The sequence below is a fragment of the Periplaneta americana genome, chromosome 10 (assembly GCF_040183065.1).
Source record: "Periplaneta americana isolate PAMFEO1 chromosome 10, P.americana_PAMFEO1_priV1, whole genome shotgun sequence".
Lineage (NCBI taxonomy): Eukaryota > Metazoa > Arthropoda > Insecta > Blattodea > Blattidae > Periplaneta > Periplaneta americana.
This window is the reverse complement of record NC_091126.1, coordinates 175,973,644-175,992,031: the sequence shown is the minus strand read 5'-3', so window position 1 is coordinate 175,992,031 and position 18,388 is coordinate 175,973,644. Positions and strand designations below refer to the sequence as shown.

Sequence of the window (18,388 nt, the reverse complement as noted above, 5' to 3'; positions counted from 1 at the left end):
AAAAAGAAAATCAGGAGAGAAGGAGTCTGTGCAGGAGATGAAAAGCTAGAATCACCAGAGAAGGGAACTTTTAATTATTGTAGATGATATGAACCGATGTATTTTAAGAAGAAAGATACAAGAATATTATACCATTCAGAAAGAAGTTTCAACATTGAAGAAATTACTGAAGCTTGCGAGATAAGTAATAATTTCCAAGGTTGGAGAGAAAAACTACGGAAAGTGATTTGAGACATGGGATTTAGGTTTAAAAATGTAGAAATACAAGATGTGTTTTGATTGAAAGAAATAATATTGTAGCATGGAGGACCAGTTATTTATGACACTGTTTGATGGAAGTTTGGCAACATCCCTATTCGGCAAGGTTCATGGCCTGCTGTTTAACATGGTGGGAGGGAAGCGGGTGGAATGGAGTAAGTAGAGGCGTTAACTTTTCCAAGAACGAGGACAGTGCTGAAGGGGCACAGATCCGATGGTCCGACAGTAATTATGTCTTAGTTGAAGACATTAATAACCATAACAATAAACACGCGAATAATATTTTACCATAAATTAAGAAAAAATGAACATGACTATGAGGTATAAATAATTTGCATTCTTTTAAAATATAAATATATTCAATTAAGAATGTTCACATAAAATTGCAGTGATTGAACCACAGAATGTAACAATAGCTGCAGTAGTCCAAAACAAAGTAGACTTCTTTATATATATGTATATGCAATTTTGAAAATGCACACATTGTGATAATTTATAATATTAATAAAATATTCAGTATAATTATATATATATTTTTTTTCATTCATTAATTCATTCATAGTGTTCTGCCCAAGGGCAGGTCTTTCACTGCAAACCCAGCTTTCTCCAATCTTTCCTATTTTCTGCCTTCCTCTTGGTCTCCGCATGTCATCCACACACACATACATACAGTGTGAACCGTAAGTAATGTTATTAATTTCAGGAGGTTATTTTCTTGAGATATTTCAAACAAAAATGTTTACTATATTTTGCTTGTTTTTTCTTCCTTTTCGAAATAAAAATTGTTTTATAAGAAACATTACATAGCGTGTTTTAGGAAAGCCATTGATTTAATTCCTAATATGTTCAGTCAATTTAAAAGAACATTGTCTTATGATAGTAAATGATTGAAAGAGTGTTAGTTTTGTCCTTCAAATGTACAGAAAATTGATCTGAACAAATTATTTTGTTTGAAATATCTCAAAGTAAATTCCTGAAATTGACATTACAGTAGAACCCCGATTATCCGTCACCCTATTAACTGATTGGCGGATTATCCGACTGTCTATTTCTCGATCTTTTTTTTTTTCTTCAGAAATAAATAACTTATATGAAGTACTGTTTTGTACATCATATTAGTAGGTTCTACATATGTTTTTGCTAGAGAGTGTTGTTACAAGCCTTTATCATTACACAGCATTGTCTACTGTTCGAATTGCCATTCTATAATACAACTTGTATATAAAATGTCTTCCACGGGTGTTAACAGAAAACGTGTTGTGCTAAGTATAAAAAATGGAAATGATTGAATGGTTTGAGAAAGAGAAACTGTGGCTCATCTCGCATCAGAATACGAGATTGGAGTTACAACTGCGCGATTTAGTAAAAAAAAAAAAAAAAAAAAAACAAGAATAAAATGTAAAAAAGTATGTAAATCTACAACATGAGACCTCCATTATTCCTATCTTCCCTGAGATAGTCATTACAAAGGGCTTCCTTGCTCCTTAAAAACCCGTCGTTGACAACCAGACTTAAATTAGTGAACTTCTGATCCACTACCTAGCGAGTTAAATACAAGACCATGGAGGAAATTACAAAATATTTTATGGTACGGATTATCCAATTTTTTCGATCAACCGCTCAGTCTATCCCCTTCATTACCACGGATAATAGAGGTTTTACTGTACTTACAGCTCTCTCTCTCTCTCTCTCCCTCCCTCTCTCTCCTCCCCCGTCTCTCACTCCCCTCCCTCGCTCTCCCCTCTCCCCCATCTCTATCCATCTCCCCCTCTCTCCATCTCCCCCCTCTCTCTCCCCCTCTCTCATGGGCGTTTCTTCAAAAACTGTATAAATAACCTGAATATGTACGACAGTTAGTTTGCTGTATAAAAATTATTATTATTATTATTTTATTTTTAATATTTTCTTGTTCCTTTCATACTGCATAGTACGGATTATTATGTATATGACACAATTGCCTTTCGTGTGCTATACTTCACTGATCCTAAGATGTTAATAATATGTTACTCATTACAGAAACATCCTACAACTGGTGCAGAGAGAAAGAGTGGACCTGATTTCCAGTCAGGTGATCTTGGCACAAAACGGGAATTGAAAGCTACAGGTTTGAAAGATAAATAATATTAATTTTATATTGCAATGGTGCCAACCTATGGTTTACAGACTCAAGGGCAATTGATTTAAAAAGTGTCTGCGGAATCAAGGTGTGTTTTCAATCGGTATTTTAACTAACGAGCAAACATTCTCATGGGGGCAGATGAAGTTAATATTTTTTCTTTCACCATGTTAATAATGTCAAAACAAGTGCTTATGCAAATTTTGGCCACTCAAGTGCAATTACGAGGGCCATAAATTTAAGTTTTCCTGGGGCCACTTACAGAAAGAAGACACAATTTCGTGGAAAGATTTGTTGGAACAGATACAGCAGTTCTTGTGCTATTTTTCAACATATTCGCCACCAGAATTGAGACATTTGTCATATTGTGGGATCAACTTTTGTTTTTGTTTCTCTCTGTCATAGAAGTCTTCCACCTAGGATTGAAACCTCTCTGTTGATCCCATGGTATGATATCTCAATTCCGGTGGGGAATATGTTGAAAATTAGCTCAACAATTGCTGTATCTGTTCCAATAAATCTTTCCATGAAATAGTTTTTTCTTTCTGTAAACAGCCTCAGGGAACCTTACTCTCTGGATGGTCCTCGTACTTGCGCTCGAGTGGCCAAAATTTGTATACGCACTTATTTTGACATCATTAACATGGTGGAAGAAAAGAAATTTCAATCATTTGTGTACAATCTTAGTGACAGAAGAAGAAAAGAAATTTCAATCATTTATGTACAGTCTTACTGACAGAAAATTTAACCACACAACCTGACAACATGCAACCATAAAAATGACGTTCGTTACCTTTTTGATCAATTTTTCTTTCTCTTCAGCAGAGCTTGCCCAATCTACATTAGCAGCCGTGTGAAAATACAATCTTCTGTCAAATTTCTCGATGATCTACTAGTCGAGGAGAAAAATTGTTTACACAAAATTTCACAATTTTAACTTGAAAGACGTTACTGCTTTATATTTGAGTGGCCAAAATTTGTATACGCACTTATTTTGACATCATTAACATGGTGGAAGAAAAGAAATTTCAATCATTTGTGTACAATCTTAGTGACAGAAGAAGAAAAGAAATTTCAATCATTTATGTACAGTCTTACTGACAGAAAATTTAACCACACAACCTGACAACATGCAACCATAAAAATGACGTTCGTTACCTTTTTGATCAATTTTTCTTTCTCTTCAGCAGAGCTTGCCCAATCTACATTAGCAGCCGTGTGAAAATACAATCTTCTGTCAAATTTCTCGATGATCTACTAGTCGAGGAGAAAAATTGTTTACACAAAATTTCACAATTTTAACTTGAAAGACGTTACTGCTTTATATTTGAGTGGCCAAAATTTGTATACGCACTTATTTTGACATCATTAACATGGTGGAAGAAAAGAAATTTCAATCATTTGTGTACAATCTTAGTGACAGAAGAAGAAAAGAAATTTCAATCATTTATGTACAGTCTTACTGACAGAAAATTTAACCACACAACCTGACAACATGCAACCATAAAAATGACGTTCGTTACCTTTTTGATCAATTTTTCTTTCTCTTCAGCAGAGCTTGCCCAATCTACATTAGCAGCCGTGTGAAAATACAATCTTCTGTCAAATTTCTCGATGATCTACTAGTCGAGGAGAAAAATTGTTTACACAAAATTTCACAATTTTAACTTGAAAGACGTTACTGCTTTATATTCATGGTGTGCTATTGGGTTTGTTCAGTCTCGTCACACGTATCTCTTTGGATCTTTCATAGTCTGCTTATAACTGAACGAACCCATACTCCGTGTCTCAGTGTTACCACCATTACCACTCTTCCATGCGTTTGCAATGTTTGGTATCTCTCAAAAGGTATATTGAAGAAGTAATTCATTGAATGATATATCAAACAATACAAAATTAAATGCATTCACTCAAACACTCCATTAAATGTGAATACTGTCTGTAGTGATGTCACGAGAGGTCTGAGATTTATCTGGGAAATCTCAGACTTCGCGTGGCATTTATTAGGACTATTTCGTGAATAAAATAAAAATGTAAATAATATATCCCTAAAATTCGATCACAAAATGTTAATAATTGTCTATTAACGGATACTTAACCTATTCAGACATTGTGAAATTGAAATACTCGTAGATGAATATTGATTACTGCAATAAAGAAATTCGATGTTATTATTCAGTAATGCCAATTGCGAAATACAGGTTTAACAATGTTAATTACATGTACTGCACTTTTCTCTTATTATTATAACATAAATACATTTTCATTATCTGCTGAAACCATAATTTAATTTAACAGTAACAGTGGGGACAGCTATATGCCAATGCTTATGTATTCACAGCGAGACATGTTGCTACACAGTGAAGCCATCTCTGAATAGATAGGCCTAATTAAAACACGAATTTTATTACACCATACAGAAGGCAGTTTGATCAAAGACCTTATTATTACTATGCAAGGTCATTGGGTTTGATATGCGATGATGTTACATAAATTTGAACATCTGACTTTCTATTAATTGTTTCATTTCATTCACAAAATACAAATTTTATAGGCTGCTTATAGGTTATGTTACCTGTGGGAGCAGGACCAATGTCAGCTGTGTCTTATTTCGACCATTACAATCAGTGCTACACGAAAGCATTTTTTATAGCTCGACAAACACATTCTCGCTGTAGTGTGTAACGGAACTAAAGCTGCATCTACACACTTCAATATTCCAATCGCGTATGCATGCAATCTGGGAAGAATATTGAAAGAGTCAAGTTTAAAAGGTACATTCAATTAAGATGCATGAAGATTTTGTGTCTATGTGGTGTGCCGTTTTGAACGTCGTCTTCACTGCGTAAATATATTAATTAATATTAAATATCAATGCATTCATTGCTTTAAAGCTGAAAGAAAAGTTTAACCGTGTAGTTGCAACTTAATGTATTCATGATCATCAATTCACGGGGAAACAGTTGGCGATGACTAAACAAAAGAACGACCATGCGATAAATTGATAGCGATAAATCTAGCTGCAAAAATTATCGCAAAGTCTGACTGTGATTGTTGGAATTCAAAGTTTCATTACACTTCATTGGTCGAAAATGGAATGACGTCTTATAAACGAAATACTCATTAATAACATACAGGAAACTGTAAAGTATACCTGCAAATTAGTTAGAATTTATCAGTTTGATAATAATTTCGTTAATACTTGTTTGTTGTAGGAGAAGACCAACAATCTGGCCTTCTAGTTGGACAAAGTAACCTGGAAGTTACGCCTGGAAACGACGACCCTGACACAATTTTGGACGACTCCTGTCAGAATTACACCAGCCAGGAATTGGGAGAAACAGGTATTTACATATTATATGCTCACCATTCTTATGTTCAAGTTCTAAACACAGCCTATTCGATGCAGAGAGATTAAAAAATAAGTGTCTCTTGTTCATGTCCTGCAAGTTTGCTAAAAGGTACGAGTATAGGAGGATCTGTTTGTCTGGTGTCTCAAAAAATGTTCACTTAACACTAATATACTACAAGTAAATGTAAGAAAGAGACCGCAAAATATGTTTATGTTTCATATAAAGATCAAAGAATCAATAAGGCACAAATTATTAATAATAATCTATGAGAGACGAGGCACAGATAATCTATAAAGTGAATGATTTTGCGTCCTTGCAAGGGTTCTTGCAAATGATTATGAACTCCTAAACTAAATACCAACTTCCTACTTTGATTGCAACATCCCATTTAACGGACTTTGGCTTGGCTTTGCTTTTCGAGTGCTGGGCCCAGAATGGATCCTTGCACTTAGGCTTACTTTGACCCATTGTGCTCCCTATATACCTATGCAATGATTGTCCAAGTTCGACAGAGAGCCTGGGTGTCATTTGTCAATCCGATCTGACTGGTGGGCCATCTTGTGTCAGCTCTGCCACAGCCAGGTGCCATTCTTGGATGAGTACCTTTATAAGTAAGCTGTGGATGTTCTTTTACAAATAGTTATGTAACATAAACACATTTATAACCTCTTGTACGTAATTATACTTCTTGCCGCAGATGGTTCCACTGACTTACTCCTTATGATAACCTAGAATTGCAAACAGTATAGATATTCCATAGCAATATGTCACTATTGCACAAGTCATATGTTAATGCAGGATGTCTAGAATAGTTTGGAACTACATTGCAACTTTGATATGATTTTGCTTCTATAATCTTTTCACTGTAAGAAAAATCCTAATGTAAACAATACCACGTGACTGAAGTGAGGCTTCATTGGCCGCTGTTTGGCGCCATAGATTCTCAGTACGTGTTTCCGCCTACTGTTGTACATTCTGTTTCAAGTTAAACATTTCCCGTTACTTGTCAAGTAGGCCTAACCTCACTACTATGCATTCGTTTGCTTAGGAAACATTTGCCTTATAATTACTGCAATTAAATTATTTTTAATTCTCATGTCTTCACAATGGACAGTTGAGAATACAGAGGACATACTTCAATACCACGTGCTTACGTGAACAACTTACGAGCTCAAGTGACGCCAGCTTGTTACAAGAATAGACTACGTCTGTATTACTGTTGCTATTCATCCACGTGCATAGTATATAACAAAATATAAAAGTAGCTTTCTTTTACATAGCGTTTTACATATGAGTGAACTTATACATTTCATCGTAATTAACAGCTAGAATTGAATTTTTTATTTTCATATAATACAAGATTGTGGTTTCCAAATACGAACTATGTTTTCCTGAGTCATGTGAGTGTTTCAACTGGGAGCCAATCACGGATATGACAGCAACGTGCTTATGTTTACATTAGGATTTTTCTTACAGCGAAAACAGTATAGAAAGTGGTGCATAGTATTATGGAATTTAGATAATCTCTCTATTTTTTTTTATGTATCTTTCACTCGGTGTGTCCTTCACATGTGTGTTGTATAAAATTTCTTTGTTCTAATCTTCATAACATCACAGAGAAATCACAACACTGACACCAGCAACCAGTCTTAGTTTCTAGTGTACGTGGGCTAAGAAAGACACTTTGTATAATTGGTCAGTAATATAATCTGCACACACACTAAGAAGTGAGGAACTACAGTATTGGTATTGAAGTGATAGATAGTTGCAATAGGGTCTGGAGTGCTCAGAGGTAATCTAACCCAACTGTAGATCTAATCTTGCCCTTTTCTACAGATAACACAACCACACCAGTTACACTTTCGTCTGCGACTGCTGGATTACCTGCAAACAAAGAAGCTTCTGGGAGTGAGGACGTGGACGGAGGTGAGAATATTCACCTCCGACTGACAGAAGAAAACATTATGGGCGATGAGCTCAAAGAAGCTGAAGAAGTGCACGAATATGACACTCGCAGTGAAGTGAGCTCCTCATCCTCTGACAGTTCCAGTATGAGCAGTATGAGTTCATCTAGTTCCGAATCAGAACATGAACGTGGTAAGTTTCTCATCTTCTGCCATTTATTTGTACTAAAATTTGATACTTTTTTCCCATAATTTTTAAGTAAAATATTAAATGCAATTAAGTTACATTACTCTAATTGACTCGCAAGTCATGTAGTTCAAATGATAGTTGAAATATTTCAAAGACCTACCTTTTAATATTACTTTTGTTAGTTCTTCAGTCTTTTCTTCCAATTAAGTTTGCATGTCTTTTATCTCGTCATAATGTCTTTCTACTTATATTGCAACATTTATGCTAATATTCTGTAATTCTTTATGCAATTTAAAACTTGTTTATAGTTATTATGGATAGATTTAATGACTCAGTAAACTTTCATTGACAGAATTTAAACTTGCATAAGAAATGCTTTTACTGTATTTGTTGTCTAACAAGAATAACAATAAATATGACGCACAGTTCATATAAATTATATTCATCCATTGTACTATCAATCTTGTGGAAAATTTAGTCACTCTTGCTCTTGATATTCATATATAAATGTATTTAAAACAAAATATGACGTAAGAATAATTATGTAGGATACAAAACTATTACGTTTTCCGAAATTAAATGTTGTTACAATGTAAAGTAATGCAAATATGTTTCTGTTCTTATAAAAAAATCACTTGAGCGTGATATTGTGTTCACATCTTAAATTTCATCTTTTTTTCTGAATTCTTATTTTCAATTATGACTTCTCCATATATTCCTGAACAGTGTTGCAACTTTCCAAATCACTATCTGGAACATCAGGGTCAGTAAGAAAAGGTGAAACTTCGTCCAATATTGGTGTCCAAGAGGGTAAGTGCAATATAGACATTTTTCTCGTCATTTCTTGTGATATTTTCCTTGACCTTTTCCGAATTGTTTGAGTAAAATGTTATCTTTGGCTACTTTCTCAACAATATTTTTTTTTATAGTAGTTGCAGGATTAGAAATTTTTTGCAGCACAATAGTTAGTTACTTACTTACAAATGGCTTTTAAGGAACCCGAAGGTTCATTGCCGCCCTCACATAAGCCCGCCATCGGTCCCTATCCTGTGCAAGATTAAGCCAGTCTCTATCATCATACCCCACCTCCCTCAAATCCATTTTAATATTATCCTCCCATCTACGTCTCGGCCTCCCTAAAGGTCTTTTTCCCTCCGGTCTCCCAACTAACACACTATATGCATTTCTGGATTCGCCCATACGTGTTGCTGTGGTCGTGCCAGAGAATCAGTCCTATTCCGAGGCTTACTGTACCTATTCCGAGGCACAATAGTTAGCACTACAGAAATTGTGTATTTGTTATGTCTTGTCCCATACTCAGTTGAAAGAACTATTCTTTACTCCAGTTCCTTTCACCATAGTAAAATTAAGATTCATACTTTGCAGTTTGTACCTGATACCAAAGACTTTGCATTGTGTTATTGTGATGTAGTCAAGGCACATGTTAAAACATGTTGGACCACTGGATGTTTTATACGTATAACCTAGTGAAACATTACCTAACCTCAAAACAATTCTCTCTTAGATCATTTTAAACTACCTCATGGGTGTCTAATGCATGACCTGCTGTGCCCTTATTGGTAGCGTATCAACATGAAATTTCAAAACTTGAATTAATGGGTAAAATTATTCCATTGTAACAGTAACTGAGGATTTCTATGTGAAAGAGACGTAAGGAAAACTGCTGTTCCCAGGAATCATGTTTCAAGTTTTTTTTTTTAAGATTATTGTAAGTAGAAAAATATATTTTATAATAAAAAACGTGCACTGCTGACATTTTGTCAACTAAACGAATAAGCAAGAAATTGATATTTAGTGCTTTTCGAACGTATAATTTTTAATGGTTTTTGTTTATTATGTTATGTGTCTCTTTATGCAAAACTACGTATTGCATAAATGTCGATATTATAGTGAAACTAGAGTTGTGAGAATATTAGTGTTTAATATTTATATTAATTCATCATATCTTTGGCCATTGTAAAGAAAATAAAATTAGATATTGTGATTATAACAATGAAAATAGTGTCAGCATTCTTACGAAAGTTAAGAAGCTATCTTCTATACTTACGAATGTGATTCGATTTTAGCAAGAATTTAGTTTATGTGCATGTGTGTGCGCACACACACAAAACACACAAAATTGTTCAGATTATATTTAAACACAACACAATACTGCATATTTGAAAACATTACCAGTCTTACTCTTGTTTGCAGAAACCAGTTCTTCACAGAAAGATAGAGGAACAGCGAAGCGTAGACGGGAGGTTTCTCGAGAGAGAAGAAGTCCAGTGCATAGTAAGTTTAATTCACTGTGATCTAGGGGTAATGAGCAGTTTTCACTCAGACTTTGATTTGAATTCTTTTTGGCCTGATTTGATTAAGTGATTGGGTTTTCTTTCCTAGTTTTCTGCAACCATAAGGTGAATATCAGGTAATCGTTTGACAAGTCTTCAGATTCATCTTGTCGAATATTTTTATCACACACTCCATTCAACTTAGATAACCACATAATTAATCATAATGAAGTAGCCAATTAAAAAAGAAAACAACGAGAAAAATTCCTTAAGCAGTAAAATGTTTGTACTCTGTGGTTTATTTATATCAACATCAAATACAGAATGTTCTTGTATGAGTTATATAGAAGAATTTGTTTTTCAAGCATGTGTTGAGATTGGATTTTTCAGTTTTGCAGAGCTGCTTACAGGGTCCATCATCAAGATCATATTGCTGAAAACTTGATAGAATCACAGACTCTTTTGTCCGTTATTCTTTGCTAACCTAAAGAATTAGACCATTGAAGGCATTTTATAATGTAAAAGTGGTCTTAGAGTGTAAAGGAAAATCACAAGATGTGGCAGGCAGAAAATAGGTGCTCATTGAAGGGCTGTTACACACTTATAAATAGTACCAAATCACATGCAGGAAGTTCAGAAGTTGATATTCTGTCCTTTGTGTCCTGGAAATGACGCCTTCCACTTTTTTTTACTGGCTTACCTCATCTCGTATCTCTTTTGCATGACTCAGTGTCTATAACATTACTTACAAATGGCTTTTACTGAACTCAGCAGTTCATTGCCGTCCTCACATAAGCCCGCCATCAGTCCGTATCCTGAGCAAGATTAATCCAGTCTCTAGCATCATATCCCAACTCCCTCAAATCCATTTTAATATTATCCTCCCATCTACATCTCGGCCTCCTCAAAGGTCTTTTTCCCCTCAGCTCTCCCAACTAACACACTATATGCATTTCTGAATTTATCAAAATGTGGTACAAGCCCTGCCCATCTCAAAATCTGGATTTAATGTTCCAACATTACAGTAATTTAACTGTATATTCTTACCTTAAGCTGCTGAATATTTCGCAGGGATAAAATTAAAACCTTCTGCTCATCTAGACTCACATCTCTATAAGTGTGAAGTCTTGTTGGCTGGGTGAAGTCACCCAGCTTTTGAAAACAGCTCTCACAGTGTGTTCAGAGATTTCCTAACAATAGGAGCTGTCGCACTCTATTGCTGGAACAATTGCCTGAGCAAATTATGTCACTTTACAAGTTAAGTTTTAACCATATTAAACCTCCAGTGGTCGTGTGGATCACAATAATGATCCAGTACTTTATTTTTGATTTGTGAGCCAGGATGGCAACACTTAACCTATCTGTGATCTCGGTCCTTTTGTTGATATATTTCTGTAACCTCGCAGTTTATTTTTGTAATTGGCAAGTACTAAGCACTTGTTTTCTTGGCACGTAATTAGCTTGATCCATTGTTGGGTCACGATTGTGCTTTGCGCGAACTTTCTCAGTCTCTAAATTTGTTTTTACAGCATTTACTAGAGAATGTAATTAGACAAACAATTGTTCTGTGAATATTGAAAAAAATTAATGTAATTAAACTCTGTTAATGTGCAATCATCAGTGATTAACCATAAAAAGTTAAAACAAAATTAAATGTGGATCGTGATCCACGTGACCACTTACGTTGTACTTCTGCATGTGATCACTAGAGGTTCAATCTATTTGGCTGATATTCATTATTACCATTCTTTCTTTTTTCTTCTAAGAAGGCAATGGGGGGAAGAGATGTTATAGCACATTAAACAACTTCTTTTATTGTATAAAGTTTGCAATTGGATTTTTGCGAGTTTTAATGGAGATTGGTAACTACATCAGTTTTTGTTGACAGGATCGTTTAATTAAAAATGAGCCTCATCAGGACTAGGGCTGGGGACGGAGCGGTTCGGTTCAGAGCAGTTACTGTGACGTCATTACTCGGTTGAACCAAGTACAGTACCGAGTACAAATTTGTGGCAGCAGATTTAAAATTTAGAGAGATTGAGTCGATTTTAGAACGTACTTTGAAACTGAAACCAAGCGTGTTTTAAAATCGTAGTAAAGCACTTTCGCTTTGCCAATTGACGAGAAAAAAGCGCTTCTCTTCATTGTGAAATGGCGGTTGCAAAATTCATTTGCGTGATTACAACTATTTGCGGAGTTATTTTGTATGAAAGGCCTATTTAACTTTCAGTGTTGTTATATATGACAGACAAAATAAAATTGATAAAATAATTTATAATACTAACAACTAATAAATTAACATGTGATGTAAACGTTAAACGCTGCAGCTAAAAAAAGAAGATAGAAAGAAACAGGCTCCATGAAGCGCTGCCTAAAACACTTAAAATAACACACAGAATTATTTACTATTATGGAAAGTGGATAAAATAATAAAATAAATCATTATTATTATTATTATTATTATTATTATTATTATTAAAACGTGGAATCTTAAACTGAAGAACATAATGTTGATTTATTTTATAACATTACTAGCCTTCAGTGCAACCATGTTCTCTTTGGTGAAGAATAATATTATTGATAAATTAAAGTAATTAGGTAACATAATTCGTAGAAATAAATACAAATAAAATTATGACTGATGAGGTAACACAAATCCAATAAACACAAATAGAAGAAAAATAAAATGCACTTCCTTTCTTAACATATTTTAATATTAATCAAACACACTAATATGATGATAATAATAAGAAACGTAAAAAATATATATTACAGTTATATGAACACTAATAAATATAATATAATTATCAAAAAATTATTAAAAGTCAGACATGTTTCGGAGATGCTTCTCCATCCTCAGTGACTTTACCATGACACGACGGCTGTTTGCCAAGTTATTATTTATTGACTTTGTGGATATTACTGTATAATTTTTGGAGTATATGCTATTGCCTTGTATAGGTTCTTTGATGAGTTTTCATAAAATTTTCGTAGGCTCTGTGATCAATAATAGAAAGATAACATCTTACAGCTCATTTGATATTTACCGAACAGTGGAGGCAACTTTCCATGGCTTCTGTGAAGATTATTATGTTGGAGAAATGTATTCTCAACACATGGTTAAAAACACGCAATTTTCTTCTGGAACAGGTCACTGTAGTAGCTTGCAGGATATCATGTAAGTGTGGAACTATGATTCTGATTGTTCTTTTGTTCTTTCTCATAGGTCACAGTTCCAAGCGATCAAAGTCAGGAAGGAAAGTGAAATCGTACGGTAATAAATTTTATTGTTTTCCTAATTATGCATGATTAATAGTAAGTAGAGACAGACATAATATGAAGAGGATTTTTTTTTTTTTCAAAATGTGCAGTAAATGAAAATATGAAATTAATATTTCAATGCTAAATTAATATCTTTGTTCTTAAACTGTATGGAGTATGTGTAACCCATTCAATTGCAAACCCTCATTTTTTCCCCGGACTTTCCTAAGAGCAAAGTTAAAAAGTAAAGGTGATAGTGCATCTCCTTGCTTTAGCCCGCAGTGAATTGAAAAAACATCAGACAGAAACTGGCCTGTACGGACTCTGCTGTACTTTTCACTCAGATACACTTTAATTAATCAAGCTAGTTTCTTGAGAATACCAAATTCAATAAGCATATTATATAAAACTTCTCCTTAACAGAGCCATATGCCTTTTTGAAATCTATGAATAACTGATGTACTGTGCTCTTATATTCCCATTTTCTTTTCCAAAAAATCTGATCAATAGACTATTACACCTAAAACCACATTGGTGATCCCCAATAATTTCATCTACATACGGAGTATAATAATGATGATGATGATGATGTCATGGTTGCTCTATGGTGAGTGTAACAAATACTACATGCCGGCTGTTGTGTCTGAGGTTTGTGGATTCAAATCTGGCCAAGGACGATGGAATTTAAAGGATGATAAAATTCTTAGCATGTTTTCTCCGAGAGAGAAGTAAAACTGCGAGGTCCATGTTGTACATTTATAGCAAGTAAAAAATCCTGTTTCTGACAGACAACTCCAGGCAAAATTTGTCAGCCTTTTCTTGTCTGTTGAAATTTGGAGGTAGCACAGTGGGCCCAAATTATGGTTTGTTCCATCCTCCACCCCTGATTCATTTATTCATGCACTTGGCATTGAATAAAATCTCAGAGATGACATAATGTCCTCTAATTATTGAACTTGGAAGTTGGATAAATTTATGTCATTAGTACAGCTTTCTTGTAATATTACTTTTTATTGTGAATGTTGTTTTATTGAAGGTTACTGTCACTAACACTTGTTTTCTTCTTCCAGATTACATAACAAAACTGAATTATTTGTTCCGTGACGCACGCTTCTTTGTAATTAAAAGCAATAATGCAGAGAATGTTACCCTATCCAAAGCAAAAGGAGTGTGGTCTACACCTCCACAAAATGAGGCTAAGCTAAATCAGGCATTCAGAGAGTCGAGGAATGTTCTGCTAATTTTTTCTGTTAAGGAAAGTGGAAAGTTCGCAGGTAAGGGGTAAATTTTTATTTGTTACTTGAGATTTTCTTCCCGTGTTTATTTTGTCTGAAGATCTGAAGAATGTAGTTTGGCTAGAATGTATTCGTGAATATTCTTTAAGTACTAATACAAATCTGTAAATTGTTGGGTTTCTTCTGTGGCATTATATGGACATATGTTCTCAATCTTACATTTGCATTGTTTTAAGCGAATTGATGCTATTAAGTAGCAGCTCTTCATAGCACAATAAATTAATTTCTATAGTTCTAAGGCCCAGTCATTACTGTGTGTTCCAGGAATAGCCCGTTTAGACTGTGAATCTCGCAGAGATGTTCCACCAATTTCTTGGGTGTTGCCACCAGGTCTTTCCGCTAAAGCATTTGGAGGAGTGTTCAAAGTGGATTGGGTGTGTAGGTGAGTATAATGTTTTCTTGCATTTCATCCCTGGGTGAATTCGTACTTTAGAAAAGGTCAAAATGTAGCACGAATAGCTAATGATTTCTCACAAGTTTGACTACATGGTAATTCTGTGAGATTTATGGCGAAGAAAGTAGGCAAGGGTCGTTTTCTCAAATTTTTAATTTCCCTGTCATTCAGGTTTCACTGTTGCTTATTGATCATTACATCACCATTATATGATGCTTCTAGGTATAATTTGTAGTTCAAGAGAATTTTTAAAGTAAGAATTACTTTACCTTGCATTTGAAGGAATGTTGGAAGATCACAGAGAGCTTGATATGTAATGTGAGATAGAGCTTTGTTATATTGTTAGTATTGTATTTGTGTAATGTATTGTCTCTAAGAATTCTGACAAATATATACATAATACAGTAGAACCCCTTTTTAATGAATTTCTGAAGGATTAATTTTTTTCCTTTAAATAGAGTTGGTTTACATAAAATTGGAAGGAAAGGCTAAAATAACTAGTACTAACATGTTTGTTAGTACTAACATTATAATCATTGAATTAGGCCTATATTTATTATTTACAATAAATTTTATTATAATTTCAAACTCTTAAAATGGTGTGGCAGGGTGTTTTTCCTCTCGGTTGAATCCAAACCACAATGAAAATCAGCATTGACAATTTCTTCTTTGCAAACCAATCTTTTTTTGCCATATGCAATAAATGTTAATTGAGGATTACCCTCGACATCCCTTATTTTCACACTCTGTATGATTGTTAATTTTTTTTGTTTAGTTTGCTAATTTCCTCTATTTAGTTGTCATTATGATGATGCATAAACTAACAAAACAACTTGGAAACAGGATTCACACTCGCAAGAACAAAGCAACCATTCTGTGAAAGCAATGCAACGCAGGATCATAAAGAATAATGCTGCCACCTGGCACCACACTACTATCGATTGAGATGTGCTATCAAATATGCTGGTGTAATTGATTATTGAAAATTGAGTCGATATTTTGGGCTTCATTATTTCAAAATTTCATGTGAAAAGTATTCTTTAAAAGTGGGATTTTCCTTAAACCGAATTTCCTTAAAAACGGAAATGTTAAAATGGGGTTTTACTGTATATATACATTCTCAGATGATTAATTTGCTGATAGCATGTTGATTAAGGTTTTCATGCCTTGTTTAGTACTTTCACTAATGTTCCAAATTAAATTCTGCTATAAATGCAACAATAAATGTGAATGAATTAAATCTGCACAATTCTATGGGCTGGTTTCATCACTAAATGTTAAAAATGTACGAACATGTTTGTTAAGACATGCTAAAATTTAGTGTTAACTTTCTTTCATGCATTTCGGTTCCACCATACTTTGTTAACTCTTACGAAAATGAACCACGAAACTGATGGTGTGAAAAGAAATAAATTATCCAATTTTACTAATATAAAATAGTCTTTGTTAGTGGAATTGGTAACCTAATGTAAAGATAGTTTGGAATGCAAGAAAACAGCTGGTATGAAAATCAAAGTCAAGAATGACAGGTGAGTGTGGATTACTAATGCATTCAGTTAGTATGAGTAGGTTACCACGAGAAGTAAGCAATGTAATATTTAGTGGTAACTTTTGAATTGATGGAAATGTTACATATTTTTGTCTCATTAAATCTAACGTAATTAATACCTGTAGCGTGGAAGAGAGCGGTATATTTTCGTTGTGTATTCTATCCTCTCGCGAATTTCTTCTGCTGTCTTTCTGACAGTTTAGGGTTACCGTAGTGAAAACACAAAACCAGGACATGATCGACACGTCAATTCGATCTGTAAAAGAAAACATATGATTTCTAAGAAACTAATACTGTATTTAATACGAACACATTACTATACACATTACATCAGTATCACTCAGTTACTTAGTATGGATAGGGCTGGACACTTCAGTAATACATTTTATCATGTCTATCACCTAATTTGGCATGGGCATTACATTATTAACATTTATTTAGCAGCAGGCTGTTCAAGTCTGTGTATCATCACCGCTGTACCACTCATAATTTTCAGTACTGTGAATAAAAGAAAGTAACTTTGTTTCTGAATAACATTGAGAAATTCACTGCAATTTACATTTTCCACATTATACTGTATCTGCAGAATTTCGTTTACTGATTCACGTGATAATCTGTTCCTTTCTTCTGTCCACTGAGCATTCATCAAAGAAAATACTCTTTCAATGTTGGCTTTATGTCCAGGTACAGAGAAATAAAATTCTACAATTTTCAGCAATTGCAGTAACACTCCACAAAAACAGCTATGATAAAAAGTTTACTCAGATTTTGTGTGGAGGCATATCTTCAGAACTTTCCTCTTTGTTCTGCAATAGGAAAGATTTCAGTTTGATCACCTGGTTCGCAAGACACATTATCTTGCATCCACTTTAGTGTCATTTCTACACCATCCCACAAGTTACTGAAATTTTCCAGGTTTCTGCCCAATTGCATTAAAAATGGCGGACTTAAGTCTTTTTCATCCGGACTTTCTTCTTACAGTATAAAATCGTAGACTGTCCACAAAATCCGGACATATGGCAACCCTATGACAATTGTTTTCAAGTCTTATAGTCAATAAAAATTCTCCTTAGGTGGTATTTTGAAATCATTAATCATACACACCTCTCTCTCGAAAATGTACAATACATTTAAAAAGTCAGACAGCAATTCCGCATTTACACCAGCCATAATTCAGGTTTTAACATATTTGCTTAAGTTTTAATACAGGAAATTCTTATTTAACTTAACAAAATTGCTTACAAATGGCTTTTAAGGAACCCGGAGGTTCATTGCCGCTCTCACATTAGCCAGCCATTGGTCCCTATCCTGAGCAAGATTAATCCAGTCCCTACCATCATATTTCACCTCCCTCAAATCTATTTTAATATTATCCTCTCATCTACGTCTCGACCTCTCCAAAGACCTTTTTCCCCTCAAGTCTTCCTGCTAACACACTATATGCATTTCTGGATTCAACCATATGTGCTACATGTCCTGCCCATCTCAAACATATGGATTTAATGCTCCTAATTATGTTAGGTGAAGAATACAGTGGATGCAGGTCTGCATTGTGTAACTTTCTCCATTTTCCATTCAACTTAACAGTTCAACAAATTGTTAAAGTTAACAACTGTTCTTGAAACAACTTTTGTGTTCAAGTTTATTGTTAAATTGGTATAAGGATTTGTTAAGTTTTAATATCTGTTGGTGAAACCGGCCCTATGTTAGTAGCTTTTTTGGAATTCTGGTAAACTGCTGTAATGGCAGGAAGGAAAGCTGATAATTAAATCAG

The 18,388-nt window shown here is 34.2% G+C and overlaps 1 protein-coding gene across 3 annotated transcripts in view; it reads left to right on the top strand.

The window, feature by feature from the left end:
* Positions 1 to 18,388, top strand: part of LOC138708183 (YTH domain-containing protein 1-like) — a 79,627-nt gene that overhangs the window by 22,835 nt on the left and 38,404 nt on the right. For all 3 annotated transcript variants that reach the window (XR_011334621.1, XM_069838461.1, XM_069838460.1), the window contains exons 5-12: positions 2,275 to 2,362; positions 5,590 to 5,718; positions 7,564 to 7,824; positions 8,548 to 8,631; positions 10,036 to 10,116; positions 13,342 to 13,389; positions 14,447 to 14,650; positions 14,936 to 15,053. Coding sequence is in view for 2 of the 3 variants with exons in the window: in XM_069838461.1 (XP_069694562.1) it covers positions 2,275 to 2,362; positions 5,590 to 5,718; positions 7,564 to 7,824; positions 8,548 to 8,631; positions 10,036 to 10,116; positions 13,342 to 13,389; positions 14,447 to 14,650; positions 14,936 to 15,053 (1,013 nt within the window). In the remaining variant the exon portion in view is untranslated. The remainder of the gene's footprint in view (positions 1 to 2,274; positions 2,363 to 5,589; positions 5,719 to 7,563; positions 7,825 to 8,547; positions 8,632 to 10,035; positions 10,117 to 13,341; positions 13,390 to 14,446; positions 14,651 to 14,935; positions 15,054 to 18,388) is intronic.